General features: G+C 47.3%; 2 protein-coding genes across 2 annotated transcripts; both read right to left on the bottom strand.

The window, feature by feature from the left end:
• Nucleotides 1-2,226: 2,226 nt before the first annotated feature.
• Nucleotides 2,227-12,170, bottom strand: LOC119099349 (adult-specific cuticular protein ACP-20-like). The gene is made up of 3 exons (XM_037222482.1): nucleotides 12,126-12,170; nucleotides 4,965-5,289; nucleotides 2,227-2,243 (listed from the first exon to the last, which is right to left on the bottom strand). The coding sequence occupies exons 1-3, from the start codon at nucleotides 12,129-12,131 to the stop codon at nucleotides 2,227-2,229; spliced, it is 348 nt and encodes a 115-aa protein (XP_037078377.1). The 5' UTR covers nucleotides 12,132-12,170.
• A 5,779-nt stretch (nucleotides 12,171-17,949) lies between these two features.
• Nucleotides 17,950-18,798, bottom strand: LOC119110543 (cell death specification protein 2; the record flags this gene model as incomplete). The annotated part of the gene is made up of 1 exon (XM_037234412.1): nucleotides 17,950-18,798. A coding segment is annotated over one exon (321 nt), but the record flags the coding sequence as incomplete, so codon positions are not given.
• Nucleotides 18,799-20,358: the final 1,560 nt, after the last annotated feature.

Raw genomic sequence — 20,358 nt, 5'->3', positions numbered from 1 at the left:
AGCCTGCGGCTGTGGGTGCGCCCGGGACGCTTGCCTAAATTGCCATTGACCCCATTATAAAAACCACTTGACCGTCATTCAATGGACAGGGAATAATAGCCCCCGCATCTGCCCTCTCGGCCCAGGTGTGGTGGGTTCCAGGCCAGCCTGGGCGCAGAGCGGGTGGGCGCACAGTGGGTTCTACTTGGGTTCACTTTGCGGGGCTCTGTGTTAATTTCCGGCATTGAATGGCTAACAGGCCGGGGACCAGCCATCTCATTATTCGTAGCACTTGTGTGGCGTGTGAACACAGTAACCCGGCTTGTCGAGGACTTGTATCTTAGCGTCATCCGAGCGAATTGTGCGCATGTTGGCATGTTGGTGTGTTGGTACAACACCAATGATCTAGCTTCACGAATATGATTCAGAAACGCTTAGCTAATGGACCAATAGCATGGTTTAATTTCCATGATCGCACGTTAAAAACATGAGCGGACGTTAACGGGCTCATCTCCACGCCCGTCTGCGGAAAGCCACTGTTAATGGGCATGGTCTCCGTGTACTGCTCCCTTTACTGGTCGAAACTGGTCTCTGACACACACTTTTTAGATGCTGTTACTGCGTGAAAATGAAAAGTGGAAGGCAACATACGCATACGTATTAATGGTCCATGGTGCAAAATACGTAAGTTAAGTGCATTTGCGAGGAACATTATACACCAAAGTAAGACAATGGTAACAACCTTATTCCGCGTAGACAAACCAGAAAAATTGAAATATAGATGCGTTCATATCTCGGCAACATGCTTTCATCGAAGCAAATAGCAGTCTTCTTGTATTCGTTTCGATAAAGACATGTTGCTGAAATATCAACGCATCTATATCTTCATTTTCCTGGTTTTTCTACGAGGAAGCAGGCTAGTGCTGCCTTCTTATTTATGGGTTCATAATCCAGCTGAAATAAATCCCTTTGTCTATCCTTCCTCGAGGTGTCTCTGCGCAAAATGCTACATTTCCATTCCTGCGTTCCTTCATTTCACGTATTCATACAGAGTTTGCTACATGCTCAGTTCACAGCACCATAGTGCTTGCATGGGTTTGAAGACAAACTCGGCTGTGTTCCTTTGCAAAACCTGCACACCCCTCTCCTTTTTTAAGCAACTTTCACAAAGGAGCATTACAGGCGGGTCGTCGCCACCAGCGGTGGACCATCAGCTGACGGCCGCAGCAATGAGCTCCGCTTAAGTGAAGTGTCCCAACTCACCCTCATTCAGATCGCTGCACACGGCTGTTGCTCATGCCCACGCTTTGTGAGCACCGTACTTCATTTGCAACGCGCAGCAGCGTTGGGGTCGCCAAGAATATTTATATAATTGCATGGCCTCCCCTTTTTATCAGCCCAGTCGTCAAGCTAGTTCCGCCTCTGCTGAATGTTTGGCTGAAGCCTGCTTTTTGATAACAGGGTAGAGCACCATCGCATTTGTTCCGCATGCATTCAATAAAAATACGCGGTTTAAGGACGATTGTTGTCTCCCTATTTTGCATTCCTGGACACACACAGTATTTTTTACATTAAAATTGTCGTTAGAGCAATTCAATCCCAAAATATGATCTGGCCCATTATTCTAAAATCTTAGCATTTGAAAAAATACCACATGGTGAGAAATTAGCCACCGTTTGGTCTTCATGATCGATCAAATAGTTTCCGAGATTACAGGTGGGGCAGGTTCTAACCCCTCCCTCCCCCCCCCCCCGCTGTCTGGAATAGATGATTGGGAATGGTCTGCCTACAACAGGGTTATGCACCTTCGTTTTGGTGTGACGGAATGTTTTGTCTCGGTCCTCTGGCGTATGCAACTCAAAAGATTTGTTTGCCTCCCTGGTGGCGCCGCTTCTCTATCCCATGTTTTGCAAGTGGTCATACATGCAACACCGCAACGAGCGCGCTCCCATCCCATCCTAATTCTCACGCCATAGGCTGGTTGCACTGTATGCTTCGATTCTACTGAAGACAAACACACATAGACGCCCGGAACACCCAGAACACCAACGAACGCCCACCCATTTGTTTCATCCAAACCAAAACAAACAAAACATAACAACCTAACTAAAAAAGCAAAACTCGCTCGAGCGCCCCGATGCGTCATGCAGCTCCTGATTTATCTCCCCGCGTCACATATGCAACGTATCTGAGAATGCCTCGTCACAGGCCATGACGGCAATCGACTCTGGTCGAAAAACAACGTCGCTACGGAAGGGTCGATGCTGAGACAGAGATCTGATCTGAGAGACGTAGCGCTGAGATGTCGGTCTGATCATTTGACATAGCGGGAAGCTCGTTTTAAAAATAGGAAAAATAAGAGGGCGCCTGGAGGACTGTGAATTATTATTTTAGCACGTTTTATTGCACAAATGCCATATCTTGCATGTTAAGCGCCTGAAAAGATTTTGATTGGCGTAGCACCTCATCGAAGGGCTGCATTTTCTGTTTACGATCACCTATCAAGTTTAGCGCACACAGTTTCAAGTTATGTTCACATGTTTTGAAGATTACAATATATTCTTGAGTTATCTTCCACATCGTGCACATTTTCCACCTCATGATATCAGGTTGAAAGCCGCAAGCGAAATAGGTAAGACACTGATTCTCTGTCAACTGATTTATTGGATGTCATCCTGGTTCGTCACGTGCCTAACGTTGTCATGTATATGCTATCACTCATCAGACCGCTGTCATACGAGCTCGACTAGCAACTCAACATTACTTTAAACAAAATGCCCCATGCTAAAACAACACACGGACATCACCGCATACGGAGCACAATGTGAGTGCAGCACAAACACCAACGAAACGAAAACGCCGTTTGCTTTGTCATGCCATGACGATAATAATAATAATCCGAAGTGAATAAGAGCCAGGCCACTTCGAGGCGCAGCTGGACGTGTTCCGCTTCGAACAGGGCGCACTTGACGGCCACACTGTCTTCCTTGGCGCGTCGCGCATTGGGTCTCGGGCACTTCTCATCTACTTGGATTGCTCTACGCTGTTGCCAGGGGGCCCCATCTATTAACCGTTCGGGCACACCAGGTTGTTCGGGGCCCTCCACATTGCATTCAGATACTTCTAATTTGCCTAGCGCACATTGCATTGAGCGCACATAGGCCGACTACAGGGAATTACAGTATATAGGACGGCGCACAGACCCCTGTGTGCTCAATACCCCAAACAGCCTAACAGAACATACACCGACAAGAGTGAAGGCTCCTCCGCGAATGACTCAAAAGAAAAGGTGCCTTTGATCGATCTAGATCTCTCTCATGAACATCGAGTGCCTCGGTGCGTTAACTTACAAGAGCCCCAGCAACAGGCAGGGTCAGTGCATGAATATGTGGAAAGAACCAGAGACCAATATACAGGTCCCCAGGGCAGCTGAGAGTACCCCGACAGGTTAAAGGAAATGTTCCACGTTAAAAAGTATGGAGGCAAACATCAGATATGCCGAAATAAGCTCGCTTCTAACCATAGGCATGTTTTTAAATGCAGAACATTTTTCTAGACGACACAATTTCACCAGAAGACATGCCTCTCAATACGACATCATTTCATCGCGTTACGACGCGTTTGCATGACGTAAGAGTCGCTGCCAAGCTGGCGTGCGACATTGCCACCGTAGCGGACAGCCCAACTTACTTGTTGGACTTCAGCTTGTCGAGGGGTGTCGTGCTAATCGGTGCACTGTTTCCAGAACCCAAACAGAACCAGATTGGCCTCCAGCAAGAGCGTATGGCTCTCAAGGCAAATTAAAGTGTCTGAATACAATATGGAGGGCCCCCGAGCAACCTGGTGCGCTCGAGTGATTAACAGATGGGGCCCTTGGCACAAGCGTAGAGGAATCCAAGCAGATAAGAAGTGCCGAAGACCGAATGTGGAGGACACCCGAACGATCGAGTGTGTCGAAGGTTGGTTATTCAGTTGCGATCGAATATTCTCTGCGAACGAACACATGGAGAATCCGGCAACAGTGTAGGGCCTCTGGACGACGTAAATGAGCCTTACAATTTCGTCAATCACCACTCTTCACGAACGAAGAATTATTTTCGTTTGCTCATGGGCCCTCTGTCTTTGGCTTGCAACGGTTCGTGGTCGCCTGGATGCTCAAAGACGTCCAATTTTGTTGCGTTTTGTGTCGGAAAACCGCGTCTGTTCGGTCTGTTAAGGGCCTCTAACGTGCCCATTATGGACCCCTTCGGGCCGAAGGGGAGGCCCGGCCCCATGCCCTATCTTTTCCTCGCCCTTCTCCTTTCCGCGTGCTCCCCTCCTTCCGCCCCCACTTTCTCTTCTTTTCCTCCCCCCCCCCCCATTCTCCTCTTCTCCGCTTCCTCCTCTTCCTCCTTCTGCAACAGCCAAGTGCCAGTCTGTCTAAGCATTGATGATACATAGCTTATGAAAATGTGACTTTTGTATTCCGGGTGCAATGTAATGTCAATAAAAAAAATCAGCTGTGTTTAATTAGGTATCTCGTTTTAAGCAGCACATCTGCAACCAAAAACGCAACGGCACTTCCCAAAGTGCTTCCAATTACATATCCACCAGTATCTGGTCGCATGTAAAAACTGGCTGTTTTTAACATAAGGACTCAGTGTGTAGCAATCAGGATCTGCAGGTCATTGCCGAGTCATATTAGAGAACAAAAGTGCTCGTAGATTTAGGCATTGGTTATATTCCATAACAAAGTGTGAACAAGACATGGCATAATACGACTCACGAGCGTGGTTGCATATCAACATATCTCCAAATATGCACTTGCAACTTCACGAAAACAGGAAAAAGAGAACACGACATGCATACATACTGCTGCAAGCATTGCATTGACTAGTTGTACACTGGCCGGTAAGCATAGATGGGAACCAGCTCCTCCTCCTCTTCCTCCTCTTCTTCTTCTTCCTCCTCCTCCTCCTCCTCCTCCTCCTCCTCCTCCTCCTCGCGTTCCTCAGCCTGGTACGACTGGTCCTCAGGGTACTGGGCCTCGCCCTCGTAGCTGACCTCGGCCGCGTAGCCGTCGTCGTTGTCGCCGAAGTACCTGACTGTCTGGACGCGGCCGTCGGGCAGGTTGACAGAGTACTCTCCGGTGACGTCTCCCTCGTCGTCGCCCTCCTCACTCTGGGAGAACACGGTGTCTTCGTCGTCGACAGAGTAGCTGAACTGGTATGGGGTGTGGTCGCTGTCCTCCTCCTCCTCCTGCTCTCCTCCGTAGCGACGGAGATCGCTGGCGGTGGCCAGGGCCAGCACCACGGCAAACACAAACAGGACCTGAAAAAACAAACTCATTACCATGTATTTAGACAGAACACTCTTTCAGTTGGTCATGGGTAACAATTTAGCATGCATAAAACTTATCAAGATGGCGGCTTGAAACCTATTTCTCGTGACGATGTCGAACAGCCTGTGCAGGCATTATACCTTCATGTTGGTGGTCTGGTTTGATAGGTGTGAATGCTGACTGTTCGTCTGGGAAACTGATGCCTGTTAGCCGCCACCTGGCGAATTATATAGTTCGGCGATACCATCCCGGACAAGGCCACTCAGATGGCGCAACGGGCCTTAAGCGCCGACTCCGAAGCGGTGAACTGGGCGCGGGCGTGTCCCCTCCGCCTCCACCACCCGCTGGGCAATGTTTGACCGCTGCCTGTGACTGGTTGTTTTTTACAACTTAGATTTAAGCGAGAGCGTGCACAATGATAAATAGGCATTAGGCAGTGATAAGCAATGATATTGGGATTATATTTATTATATATTAGGATTATAATTAAGTAGGCAATGATAAATAGGCATCAACCCGTCTTTGGGCAGGGGCGTTCGGGTGTCTGGTTTTTCGATGCCGTCACTCAAGCCTTTTTTCTAATTAGAGCGTTCCACATTTATTCCTCGCTAGCACAACTAACGCTGCACTCGCGGAAGTGCTTTCTCTACCTCATCACGATTTACATCGCACCCGGTTCTCCATCGTAACTGTGAAGATCTGCCGACGCTGCGCAGTTCACTGTGGATAGCTCGTTGCGATCACCAAGCTATTCTCCGCAAGTCTGAGAAGCTGGTTTGTTTCGTATCATAATGTTGGACCGAAGACAATATATCCCACCTGCAGCACCGTCAGGGGTACACAGGCGTCCATGTGACCATGTGGCGGACTGTGCGTTCTTACAGTAGTACTTACGGACCATCGCAAACACCTCATGGAAACATCAAGATCTTCACCTAGCTCTCGGGCGACAAGCCCCCTCTGCGGAACGCTGAAAGCGATATCGCCAAGCGTAGTATCTCATTGTGAGGAATGATCTGGCGAAGACAAAAATCGTCCTCGATCCGGAACAGGAGTGGAAAATAACACAGCGTCATTCCAGTGAAAACCCGTGGAACCATCCCTTTTGAGGAAACTGAGTATCGTGCATGTTGCGGAAGCGCAAAGGCGGCCATGGCGCCAAATGGAGCAAAGTGTGTAACGCCCATTTCTTCTAGAATAGTTTAAACCTGTCTCAATCTCCTATCATCATCCGCGTAATCTAATCGGTGTTTTCAACTTATTCCCATTTAGCCAGCTCGTCTTCTTGGAATTTTCCCAGCCGTCTGCCCCTGTATGCCTGTGTGTCTTGCCTGACGCAGTACGCTGACGAGGCTTAAATACCGGTTCCCGGCTAAGCCAACTTCTTTCAACTCGTTCATTACTACTCATCCTTACCACCAGCATGGTAATTTATTTTGCGCCAGCCATTAAACCGGGTGGAGAGCAGCAAACGTTCACGTGTCGTTTTAAGTGAAAAGAACCGCTCTAGATAACACAGTTTCTCCAGCTTCTCTGTTTAGTAAATATGCTTCTCAATACATCATTATATGATTATGTCATCGAACCTTGCACAACATTCACTGACAACCAAATCGTCTCCCGTTATACCTGGGAACCGTGCTCACGAACGCCGGATATGAACGACCCGACATTTATGTTTTGCTTAGCCTCGGTCGTCATGTGGCCAGTGGGATGGCAATATTTTAATGACATTATTATGGCTTCATAGATGCCTGGGTGACCTTGAATAGTCTCCCCGAAGGAGTCAGCACATTTTCGCGGTCGTGTACCTTAAAAACTAGAGGAGCTTTGGTTTTAAGAAGGGTATGGATATACTTTCTTAGGTAGAACAACAATTAAATGAATAAATTCCAGCCTTCAGGTCAGTTTTTTCAATCAGATGAAGGTAAAAAAACAATCTGTTTTATTACTCTATGACTTGCTGCATGGGGTATTTTCTGGTGCTAATTTCGAATTCATTAATAACAGTAAACCATCATGCATTTCCCATGTACTTATGGAAGGTCAGAATAGGTCACTGACCTAAAATGACCGAGGTCAACGTTTTGTTTTTAAGAACATGCTGCCAAGCGTTATCTTTCCCGTTTATTCAAATGCAAAGCTCAAAGCAGCCTTGTATGATTTTGGTCACCATGGTCTTTTAAAGATCCAGCTAGGTCACTGACCTGACATGAGCATGTGACCTTTTGCATGGAGCGGGTATCTTGGTTCTAGGGCACTTTAGAGACCAATCCGGAGGTTAACCTTGTTTGACCTAATTTGATCCGAGGGTCTTGACCTGGGAACCTCAAACTTTGACCTAAGTGAGTTCAGGTACAGGCAAATACACTATGTGAATTCATCGTCTCTAGCTCTCTTAGTTCCTGAGATCTCAGGAGGGTCAAATTGCTCTCACCCGAGCGAAGGGTATCCAACCGGCCAACCGGGCGCGTGGTAATCAAGCGTGCAGAAAGGAAAAAATATATATATTCCTCTATATAAATATAGATATTCGATATGTGAATATGAACACACACACACAAATATATATACACACACACACACACACACACACATATATATATATATATATATATATATATATATATATATATATATATATATATATATATAATATATCCGTAGATTTATCTCAAAATGCTGCATAAAGTTTGAGAAGTGCCCATGTATTTTTAACTATTCATGTACGTACCAAGACGGGATGCTTCTGGAAACACAGCTGGATCTCGATCCCTTCACATTTTGCACCACAACCGAACGCCCAAACCGTAAGCGCAAAAACTTCATGGGCTATTTTCCATTCAAACCTCAGAAAGAATTGTGCATGGCTGGAGGAGGGGGAAGAAGAGGAGGAAGAGCAGAATCTCCATCTATGCTCAAGTCTGAGGCACAACTAGTCATTGCTGGTGCATTTGTGTGAAGCCCTCTCCATATTTTTAGAATGACAAAGGATGACGTTTCAGTCAAAGATCTAATTTACGATATTGACGAGCTGAAGTGTTTTTGTTTATGCCTGGTTTTTCACTTCATATATTTGTGCAATCCTGTGATGATATCCGGGTAATCAGGCGCGCCCATTACTTTACCACATCACGTTCGGTCCGCTTTCTTGTCATGGAACACACGCAATGTCATGAAAAATATCACACAAACTGTCTATAAAGCATGTTTCATGAAACTGTCTGTGAAACTGTCACGAAACATGTTTCATTGACAGTTTGTATGACATTTTTCATGACATGGTGTGTGTTCCATGACAAGAAAGCGGACCGAACGTGATGTGGTAAAGTAATGGGCGCGCCTGATTACCCGGATATCATCACAGCATTGCACAAACATATGAAGTGCAAAATCAGGCAAAAATACACTTAATCCCGCCAATATCGTAACTTAGATCTTTGACTAAAACGTCATCCTTTGACATTCGAAAAATATGGAGAGAGCTTCACACAAATGCACCAGCAATGACCAGTTGTGCCTCAGACTTGAGCATAGATGGAGATTCTGCTCTTCCTCCTCTTCTTCCCCCTCCTCCAGCCATGCACAATTCTCTCTGAGGTTTGAATGGAAAACAGCCCATGAAGTTTTTGCTTTCACGGTTTGGGTGTTCGGTTGTGGTGCAAAATGTGAAGGGATCGAGATCCAGCTGTGTTCCCAGAACATCCCGTCTTGGTACGTACATGAATAGAGTTAAAAATACAAGGGCACTTCTCAAACTTTATGCAGCATTTTGAGATACATCCACGAATATCTATACATACATGCATACACACACACACACATATATATATATATATATATATATATATATATATATATATATATATATATATGCATACATGTGTGTGTATTCATATTCACGTATAGGATATTTATATTGATATAGAGGGGTATATATTTTTTTCCTTTCTGTATGCTTGATTACCACGCGCCCGGGTGGCCGGTTGGATACCCTTCGCTCGGGTGGGATCACTTTGACCCCCCTGAGATCTCAGGAACTAAGAGAGCTGGAGACAATAAATTCACAGGGTGTATTTGCCTGTACCTGAACTCACTTAGGTCAAAGTTTGAGGTTCCTAGGTCATGACCTTGGGCTCAAATAAGGTCAAACAAGGTTGATCTCCGGGTTGGTCTCTAAAGTGTCCCCAGAACCTAGATATCCGTTCTAGGCCAAATGTATCATGCTCATTTCAGGTCAGTGACCTTGCTGGATCTTTAAAAGACCATGGTGACCAAAATCATACAAGACTGCTTTGAGCTTTGCGTTTGAATAAACGGCAGAGATAACGCTTGGCAGCATGTTCCTAAAAATAGAACGTTGACCTGGGTCATTTTAGGTCAGTAACCTATTCTGACCTTCAGAAGTACATGGAAAATTTATAACGGTTTTCTGTTATTAATGAATCTGAAGTTGGCACCAGAAACTACCCCATACAGAAGGCCCTAGAGTAATAAAACAGATTGTTTTTTACCTTGATCCAATTTTTTTAAAAATGACCTGAGGTCAGTTCAGCTTGTTCATTTAATTGTTGTGCTACCTAAGAAAGTATCTCTGAAGTGTGTTACTTCGTCTAACATCCCGCTGTTGCATCAGATTGGGCGATTCCCTAGAAATTGACTTCGCAGAATCCATCGTCTCACATTGACCTGCCGTAAGTCAGCAACCTTACAAGGTGCATCTAAGTTCCTAATACCGAATGATACACTTGTCTACATCTATGGAAAATTTGGTATGGTTACGCCGCGCCGTTCGGAAACCTTTCTGGAAAAACCTTTAGGAGGGCGTGTTAATTTTACCCCTCACCCGAGCGCGCGATAAAAAAGATTGCCGCGATTCCGCATTGATAAGCGTTTTGATGCATCGTTCGAGGTTTCAGTCCTTTGACTTGGCGATATCGTCACGATAAAGGATTGCTGGTATAAAATCACTTATAATTTCGTCGATGTCTGTACATCCTAACATTTCGAGACATTGTCACATCGTTGGGGGATAATAATGGCACGAGTAATAATATTTGTGTTTACAAGGATGAAAGGTGTGTATGACTATCACTGGAACATATTTTAGTACAAAGAAGACAAAAATTCCTGACGTTACTTGAATGAGTGTAAAATTCACCCATAATGACAACACCACAAAGACATGGCCACAATGATATATACAGAGACTACCGCTCACCACCTAATAGCTGGAAAATTTTGCAACACTTTGTCTGCTTAGACCTGCATAAATTTTGGTTATAATTGGTAATTGCCTATAGATTAAGACACTGTCATAGGTGCATTGGAGCTCGACGGGTTTATTAGGGCTGTTTCTCAACAGAAAGTTAGAGATCTTGTTGTCATATTGAATGACCCAATATTTAAGGCGTATTCTATCATGGCACATCTGCAGAATGTCAATGGTGTCCGTCAGCTGTTGCCGGGTTAATGTCCTTTCATATTCATGTTGCACGTGCTCCAGAGGTGTCCCGTCACGCAAGTGCATTGGCAGGCGTCGTGAGAGGGTCATGGATACACCAATGTAGTGTGTGGGATGTCGTTTGCAGCTTTACAGGTAAGTTACATATTTCCTTATTGCCATAATCAACAACAATGTCTATTCTGTGGTCGTTCTTGCCTTTTACGTGTGGAAAGATGATTTTCCTTTGAGCATAAAGGGAAAAGGTCCGTCAAGGTATGCCAACATGATAATGTACGCATGCATGTGCATATATAGCATACATATGCACATTGTGTATATCTAAATGGATGTGTGTCTACTTAGCAGCATCTGCTGACATAATGAGGGCTGAATGCTTACAACATAAAAGCTCATAGTTAGTAGAAAGCGGGATCTGAAGGCCATTCTTACTTACATCATGTATACAAAATGTTCGCAGTTTACATATTCTTTGTATTTCGTCGCAAAGTGCGGAAAAGACATGACAAAATACGACACTCGAGTATGGCTGAAATGGACCTATCTACAATTATGCGCTGACAACTGGACAAAAATGGTGTCAATATAACACGAAATAAATATAATCTTACTGACCATAGACTGCTGCAAGCAAATGCACTGACTAGTTATACACTGGCCGGTAAGCATAGATGGGAACAAGCTCCTCCTCCTCCTCCTCTTCCTCCTCTTCTTCTTCCTCCTCCCCCTCCTCCTCCTCGCGTTCCTCGGCCTGGTACGACTGGTCCTCAGGGTACTGGGCCTCGCCCTCGTAGCTGACCTCGGCCGCGTAGCCGTCGTCGTTGTCGCCGAAGTACCTGACTGTCTGGACGCGGCCGTCGGGCAGGTTGACAGAGTACTCTCCGGTGACGTCTCCCTCGTCGTCGCCCTCCTCACTCTGGGAGAACACGGTGTCTTCGTCGTCGACAGAGTAGCTGAACTGGTAGGGGGTGTGGTCGCTGTCCTCCTCCTCCTCCTGCTCTCCTCCGTAGCGACGGAGATCGCTGGCGGTGGCCAGGGCCAGCACCACGACAAACACAAACAGGACCTGAAAAAACAAACATTCCGATGACATTTTACGCATCAGCTTAGTGCCGTTTGTTTTGCTCTGCAATCCAAAAGGAACAACGAAAAAGACATTCATTAAACTGACAACTTTAATATTTTGCTGTGCCAATAAGAGCTGAGGATTCCACTTGTCACTAATTGCGTATTTTGGGCCTAAGATGTACGTATTTTCGGTTTGCTGTATAATAGCAGTTTAGCATGCATCAAGCTCATCAAGATGGCTGTAGATATCTTTTTGGTTATGGTGATGTCAAACAGCTTGTGCAGGCATTATACCTTCATGTTGGCGGACTGGTTTGACGAGATGTGACTGCTGACTGTTCCTCTGGAAAACTGATGCCTGTTAGCCGCCGCCTGGCGTGTTATATAGCCCGGTGAAACAATCTCGGACAAGGCCGCCGACATGGCGCAACGGGTCAGGAGCGCCGACTCCCAACCGGTGAAACACAGGCGATCGAGTCACCTCCACCTCCACCTTCTCCTCTTGCTGGGCACCGTTCAAGCCCTGCCTGTGGTCAGTAATATGTTGCATTTCGGTTTTTGGTGAGAGCATGCGAAATCGGGTGATGAGCATTAACCCTTGCTCTGATTCACCGTTTTTTATAACGCGGACTGATACTGATGTGTATATATATATATATATATATATATATATATATATATATATATATATATATAAAAGGGGGGTCGATACGCCCCCTCAAATGCCGTTTCCAAACTAAGAAAAATCGAGTTTAGCAGAAGATACGAAACGGTATTCCTAATTACATCCCACAAATGGCGATAGGCTTTAAGTTGCTACGTCAGTAATTGACCCCATTATGCCATGTCAGATTGTATGGCATGCCATTTTCCCGATAACGACACTTTTCCTGCTCTATAACCTCGTGCACGCGAGGCCACGCATTTTACCAAAACCTGATCAAGCGTGTTTCTTGTTCGATTTTGAGCACACTCGTGTATAGTGCTATGTGTCGACCATATATTCTTGATGTAAAGCTTCGTTAAGGTTCCAGCATCGGCGCGTAGTGCGCGGCAATGTCGGTTGACGCTGGCCGCCCACGCTGGGCTTAGATCGCCATGCGGTGCTCCTCAAAAATTGCCGCTGCTCCAAAATCGGAGAAGCTATCGACACATTGTCGGTGTCAAAACACGTGCAATGAAATTCCCATACTCCACTGAAAGTTTTGGGCGCGATTGCATGACCTCCCGGAGAGATATCGTCAATAAATCGTCGGTGGTCGTATCGACACCCTATCAGAGCGACAGTTAACCTGTCTGTGGGCGCGGGGGGGCATCGGATGCCTAGTTTTTTTCTATTACCACCAAACATTTCAAGTGAGAGCTTTTCAAATTAATTCCCCGTGAGCATGGCCTACACTGCACTTGAGAGCATTGTTGGGTAGCTGTGAAGATGATGGTTTTTACCATAATACTTGCGGACTAACAGAAGCACTTGATGGAAGCTTCAAGATCATTGCCCCAATCTCGGATTCTAGCCTTCTTGTGCACAGCACGTGAAGCGATATTCACGAAGCAAAGCGTCTGATTGCAAAGGCAGGAAGCCGTCTCGAGATGGCACGACAGTAGAAATACCAGATTGCTATTCCCGTGATAGCCGTGGTAGAAAGTGTTTGGGGGAAACTGAGTGTCGCGCATGCTGCAGAAGCGCAAAGGCGGCTGAGGCGCCATTAAGTTGTTCTGTCCTGTCTCAATTCATCGCTATCATCTTAAACCTAGCGATCACTTCGCTCCTACCGTGTCCAATTTGGTTGGTGTTGGTGTCGGCTCTTAGCTTGTCGGTCACCTCCCCGAGCTCTTTCATATGCAATTGGTGTCTTTTGCACATTCACATTTGAACAGCCCGTCTTCTAGAGCGCTTCCAACGTTTTGTCACTGTACGCCTTTGTGTCGTGCGTGGTGCAGTATGGCGTAGACGTTTAGATTTAAGCAGAAGAAACTGGCAAAACCAACTTCTTCCCCTAGCTTATAAATTGTGTCGCACCCTTACACTCTAACCGCTAACATCGACATTTCATTAAGCGTTAGTGATCAACCAATGCAAACCATAACGAGCGTCGAGCCGGTTTTTGCCTTAAAGAGTGAACTAGCTACGCCATCCTTTCCGCCCCCCGCCCCCTCCCCCCCCCCGATTTATTTGGGCAGTAGCAATATTGTTATTCAGCCAGAAAAGCGTTGTCTGGTTTGGAAATGGTACATGAAAGCTACGCGAACGTTCGTTGCATTTTTACCGGTATGATACTATACGTTTGAAACAATTTCAAGTTTGCATGAAAGAGCGTGTTGGTCTTTTTTCATTTGTGCCTGCGATTCGCTACTCGGCCAAATATCTTACACCTTACACAATTTGATGGTTTTTTTTTCTCCAACAGGATATTGATTGGTCTAGTCGGTTATTTTGGAGGGTTATTGACGCTATTCATTTTTAACGGGTTGAAAGGCTTATGGCATGGACAGCTAATTCTGTTCATGCGTGGTTACTTAAGGGAATGCTCCCCCATGTAAACATATCCAAACAAGCGTCAGGTACGAAAAAATACGCTCTAATGACTGTTGGTATATTTTCAGGTGGAAAAGACTGCTCTAGACAACACAATTTCTCTGTTTAATAGATATGCTCCTCAATACGTCATTCATTACGTTATTGTACCTTGCACAGCATTCATTGGGAGCCAATTGGTGGCAGTTATATTTGGAAATCTTGCTCACAAACACCAGATATGAGCGATTTGAAAATGATGTATTTCTTGGCCCTGATCGCCGCATGGCTGATGGAATAGCATGATTTAAACGGCATTATCATGACGTCATGGATGCCTGGGTGACCTTGCAAAAGTTTCCCCGAAACAGTGCGACATCTTCACGGGCGTATACCTCGAAAGCTAGACGAGTTTAGGTCTAAAGAAGGACAGGGCAGTGAATTGCAGCGAATGGTCTTCAATATGTATATTTCAGTTCAAAGTTACAAACAAATGTGGAACACTCTCTTTGATAATGAAATTTCAGGGTGCCACGCAACAGAACCATTTATTTTTGTTAAAACAGCTTGCTTCAAACTGCATGGCAATCTCTAAATATTAGGTTATGATGCTTTAAGAGTGACTCATTTGACATTCGTCTGATATCACAGGAATGCATCTTGGAATGCGTCATGCTCTTGGCAAGTGTTCTATTTTTACGCTGCTATTCTGGTTTATTTCAATGGATGGCTATAAAAATTAATTTGAGCCGTCAGTAGAAGTGTTTCTGAATCATATCGGGTAAGCATGATCATTGTTATCGCACCAGCATACTAGGGATCCAAGTCCTCACAAAGCAGGCTCGTTGCGAGCAGCTCGTCTAAAGCTCGTCCAAAGTGACCGATATCCATATATTTACAGAAAGAACGAGAGGCATGTGATTAGCGCAGGTTCACGCAGAGTTTCAGCCCCAGCAGCGAGTGGCATCCCAGAGCTTGCGGCTGTGGGTGCGCCCGGGACGCTTGCCTAAATTGCCATTGACCCCATTATAAAACCACTTGACCGTCATTCAATGGACAGGGAATAATAGCCCCCGCATCTGCCCTCTCGGCCCAGGTGTGGTGGGTTCCAGGCCAGCCTGGGCGCAGAGCGGGTGGGCGCACAGTGGGTTCTACTTGGGTTCACTTTGCGTGGCTCTGTGTTAATTTCCGGCATTGAATGGCTAACAGGCCGGGGACCAGCCATCTCATTATTCGTATCACTTGTATGGCGTGTGAACACAGTAACCCGGCTTGTCGAGGACTTGTATCTTAGCGTCATCCGAGCGAATTGTGCGCATGTTGGCATGTTGGTGTGTTGGTACAACACCAATGATCCAGCTTCACGAATATGATTCAGAAACGCTTAGCTAATGGACCAATAGCATGGTTTAATTTCCATGATCGCACGTTAAAAACATGAGCGGACGTTAACGGGCTCATCTCCACGCCCGTCTGCGGAAAGCTTCTGTTAATGGGCATGGTCTCCGTGTACTGCTCCCTTTACTGGTCGAAACTGGTCTCTGACACACACTTTTTAGATGCTGTTACTGCGTGAAAATGAAAGGTGGAAGGCAACATACGCATACGTATTAATGGTTCATGGTGCAAAATACGTAAGTTAAGTGCATTTGCGAGGAACATTATACGCATAAGTAAGACAATGGTAACAACCTTATTCCGCGTAGACAAACCAGGAAAATTGAAATATAGATGCGTTCATATCTCGGCAACATGCCTTCATCGAAGCAAATAGCAGTCTTCTTGTATTCGTTTCGATAAAGACATGTTGCTGTAATATCAACGCATCTATATCTTCATTTTCCTGGTTTTTCTACGAGGAAGAAGGCTAGTGCTGCCTTCTTATTTATGGGCTCATAATCCAGCTGAAATAAATCCCTTTGTCTATCTTTCCTCGAGGTGTCTCTGCGCAAAATGCTACATTTCCATTCCTGCATTCCTTCATTTCACGTATTCATATAGAGTTTGCTACATGCTCAGTTCACAGCACCATAGTGCTTGCATGGGTTTGAAGATAAACTCGGCTGTGTCCCTTCGCAAAACCTGCACACCCCTCTCCTTTTTTAAGCAGCTTTCACAAAGGAGCATTACAGGCGGGTCGCTGCCACCAGCGGTGGACCATCAGCTGACGGCCGCAGCAATGAGCTCCGCTCAAGTGACGTGTCCCAACTCCCCCTCATTCAGATCGCTGCACACGGCTGTTGCTCATGCCCGCGCTATGTGAGCACCGTACTTGATTTGCAACGCGCAGCAGCGTTGGGGTCGCCAAGAATATTTATATAATTGCATGGTCTCCCCTTTTTATCAGCCCAGTCGTCAAGCTAGTTCCGCCTCTGCTGAATGTTTGGCTGAAGCCTGCTTTTTGATAACAGGGTAGAGCACCATCGCATTTGTTCCGCATGCATTCAATAAAAATACGCGGTTTAAGTACGATTGTTGTCTCCCTATTTTGCATTCCTAGACACACACAGTATTTTACCTTAAAACTGTCGTTAGAGCAATTAAATCGCAAAATATGATCTGGCCCATTATTCTAAAATCTTAGCATTTGGAAAAATACCACATGGTGAGAAATTAGCCACCGTTTGGTCTTCATGATCGATCAAATAGTTTCCGAGATTACAGGTGGGGCAGGTTCTAACCCCTTCCTCCCTCCTCCCCGCTGTCTGGAATAGGATGATTGGGAGTGATCTGCCTACAACAGGGTTATGCACCTTCGTTTTGGTGTGACGGAATGTTTTGCCTCGGTCCTCTGGCGTATGAAACTCAAAAGATTTGTTTGCCTCCCTGGTGGCGCCGCTTCTCGATCTCATGTTTTGCAAGTGGTCATACGTGCAATACCGCAACAAGCGTCTTCTCATCTCATCCTAATTCTCACGCCATAGCCCGTTTGCACTGTATGCTTCGTTTCCACTAAAAATAAATACACATAGACGCCCGGAACACCCAGCACGCCAACGAAGACCCACCCATTTGTTTCATCCAAACCAAAACAAACAAAACACAACAACCTAACTAAAAAAGCAAAACTCGCTCGAGCGCCCCGATGCGTCATGCAGCTCCTGAATTTATCTCCCCGCGTCACATACGCAACGTATCTGAGAATGCTTCGCCACAGGTCATGACGGCAATCGACTCTGATCGAAAAACAACGTCGCTCTGGAAGGGTCGATGCTGAGACAGAGATCTGATCTGAGAGACGTAGCGCTGAGATGTCGATCTGATCATTTGACATAGCGGGAAGCTCGTTTTAAAAATAGGAAAAATAAGAGGGCGCCTGGAGGACTGTGAATTATTATTTTAGCCCGTTTTATTGCACAAATGCCATATTTTGCATGTTAAGCGCCTGAAAAGATTTTGATTGGCGTAGCACCTCATCGAAGGGCTGTATTTTCTGTTTACGATCACCTGTCAAGTTTAGCGCACACAGTTTCAAGTTATGTTCACATGTTTTGAAGATAACAATATATTCTTGAGTTATCTTCCACATCGTGCACATTTTCCACCTCATGATATCAGGTTGAAAGCCGCAAGCGAAATAAGTAAGACACTGATTCTCTGTCAACTGATTTATTGGATGTCATCCTGGTTCGTCACGTGCCTAACGTTGTCATGTATATGCTATCACTCATCAGGCCGCTGTCATACGAGCTCGACTAGCAACTCAACATTACTTTAAACAAAATGCCCCATGCTAAAACAACACACGGACATCACCGCATACGGAGCACAATGTGAGTGCAGCACAAACAACAACCGAGACGAAAACGCCGTTTCCTTTGTCATTTCATGACGATAATAATAATAATCTGAAGTGACTAGATCTTCCTCTCAGCTCTTCGCTGCATCCGAGTCTGGCGGCGATCCAGCATAGCTTACCAGCCGCCAGGCCCACAAGCTACTGCACAGCAGGTTCCTGACCCGCCTGGCCGGCTAGCTGCTGTACAGCAGGTACCTGACACGCCTAGCCGGCTAGCTGCTGTACAACAGGTACCTGACCCGCCTGGCGGGCTAGCTGCTGTACAGCAGGTTCCTGGCCCGCCTCACCGGCTAGCTGCTATACAGCAGGTACCTGACCGGCCTGGCCGGCTAGCTGCTGTACAGCAGGTACCTGAGCCGGGCCGTCTCGTTCTTGAGCCAGGCCATTTCGAGGCGCAGCTGGACGTGTTCCGCCTCGAGCAGGGCGCACTTGACGGCCACGCTGTCTTCCTTGGCGCGTCGCGCGTCGCGTGACTTCTTGGCCGCCTCGTTGTTCTTCTGGCGGCGGTTCTCGCTCAGAGGCGCCTTCTCACCATCAGTTCCGTGACTGTTGAGCCCCTGGTGCCCGCTCGCGGCGGCCGCCTGTGTTGACGCGGTCGTCTTCGGCTTCTCGTTATCAACAGCCGCTTCAGACTTGCCACGCGAGTCTGATGCTTCTCGCTTTTGTTTGAAACATCGTGCTGTACTTTGCTTGAAGAAATTGCCTCGTGCGCTTGAACTGAAGCGGACGCTTTGCTACTCTCCTTTTCATATAACAGTATTGCTGGCGGTCCTCGAGGAGCTTTTCTTAATTCCGTGGCAGCAGAAGTCGCTGGAGGTGGCCGGGCAAGTGTTGTGGGACTGTCGATCAGACCTGGGGACAATGACCTCATTTTCAACCCGGCTTGAACGCATGGAGACGCGCAGTTGGCTTGCGTTGTTGTTCTTTGTGACAAAGTAAGGTCCTTCTCCCACGCAAATTGGAAGTCCCCGTCATGTGGGTTGAACCATCGAGAGCTTACCGTCTCCTCTGCTTTCAAAGGCAACGCACCGCTGGGAGGCGATTGGTCCTCATCTTCGTCGGTATTCTCTCTCTTAATCGGTTGAATACCCGCAGGTAATGGCGTCTTGAACACATTGGGATCCACATCGGTGGCTGGCGTTGCCACCTCCTTCACAGCTGTTGTACTGTTACTTAACTTCCCATGTGTTGACATGGAAGAGTAGCACTGGCTAGAGAACGAGACGCGGTTTTGAACAGCTGCGTCTATCTGAACACGCTTAGAGACTGGCGCTCCACCGCTCGTTCCATCCCCGCTTCTCTTTGCAGCCACTTTATTGGCCGCGCGTCTCTGGTCGCCGGCTGCGAGGCGCACTGGCGACAGCTGGCTGGTCCGCCTCTCAGCTGCCGACGCTGGCGCTGGCGGCAGCGGTGACGGCAGCCAGCAGCCGCCGACGCTCCAGGGCGCAGCGGCCGGCAGCGCCAGCTCATCCCGTCCTCGGGTCAGCGGCCAGGCTGTCTGGTCGGCCGGCCCGACCAGCGGCGGCCAAACGCCCGGCAGGTGCAGCGCCCGCGCCGCGGCGAACGGCAGCAGCGGCGGCGGCGGCGGCTTAGCGGCCGGCAGGCCTGCGAACGCGGCGAAGGCGGCCGGCAGCAGCTGCGGCAGCTCCAGCGGCAGCGGCCGCAGCACGCCCCCCGCACTGACGAGCTTCGGCAGCGTCCGAGCAGGGCCCGCCCTCCATAGAATCCATGCCCCGGGACGGGGCCGGCAGATAGCGGCGGAGCACCTGTGATGTCTCTTGCGGGCAAGCCTGCGTCCGTCCGTCTCGGTGGACGAGCCTTGACCTTGACTCGGTGTTATAGTCCTGGACGGTGTGGAACCCAACGCCGGTCCTATAAGCAGCACACACTCGCGCCCTGCGCTCTCAGCGAGCCGTGCCGTATCACTGTCCGATTAGCTGCCGGCTTTGTTTGTAAGCGTCATATCCATGCCAATAGCACCAAAACATTATGCCATCAATTCAGCGCAGGCCTGCCTTCCCTCCGCTCCCATCGCTTTCGTCCTGGGCCGGGCGGGAGTTAGGTTCGCGCAGAATCCGCACCAAGCATCGATTGCGATTAACCGGTGTGTATCATCCCATCAGGTCATAATACGCCAGCCGTTAATTACGTGCCGGCCGGGCCGCGCCCGTGTCGTCGGTAACCAAAAATCAACGGGCCGCAGGTGTGCC

This window comes from Pollicipes pollicipes, unplaced genomic scaffold (assembly GCF_011947565.3).
Source record: "Pollicipes pollicipes isolate AB1234 unplaced genomic scaffold, Ppol_2.1 Scaffold_2555;HRSCAF=2994_pilon_pilon_pilon, whole genome shotgun sequence".
Taxonomy (NCBI): Eukaryota; Metazoa; Arthropoda; class Thecostraca; order Pollicipedomorpha; family Pollicipedidae; genus Pollicipes; species Pollicipes pollicipes.
Note: the sequence above shows the minus strand (reverse complement) of the source record. Positions and strands in the feature narration are given on the sequence as shown.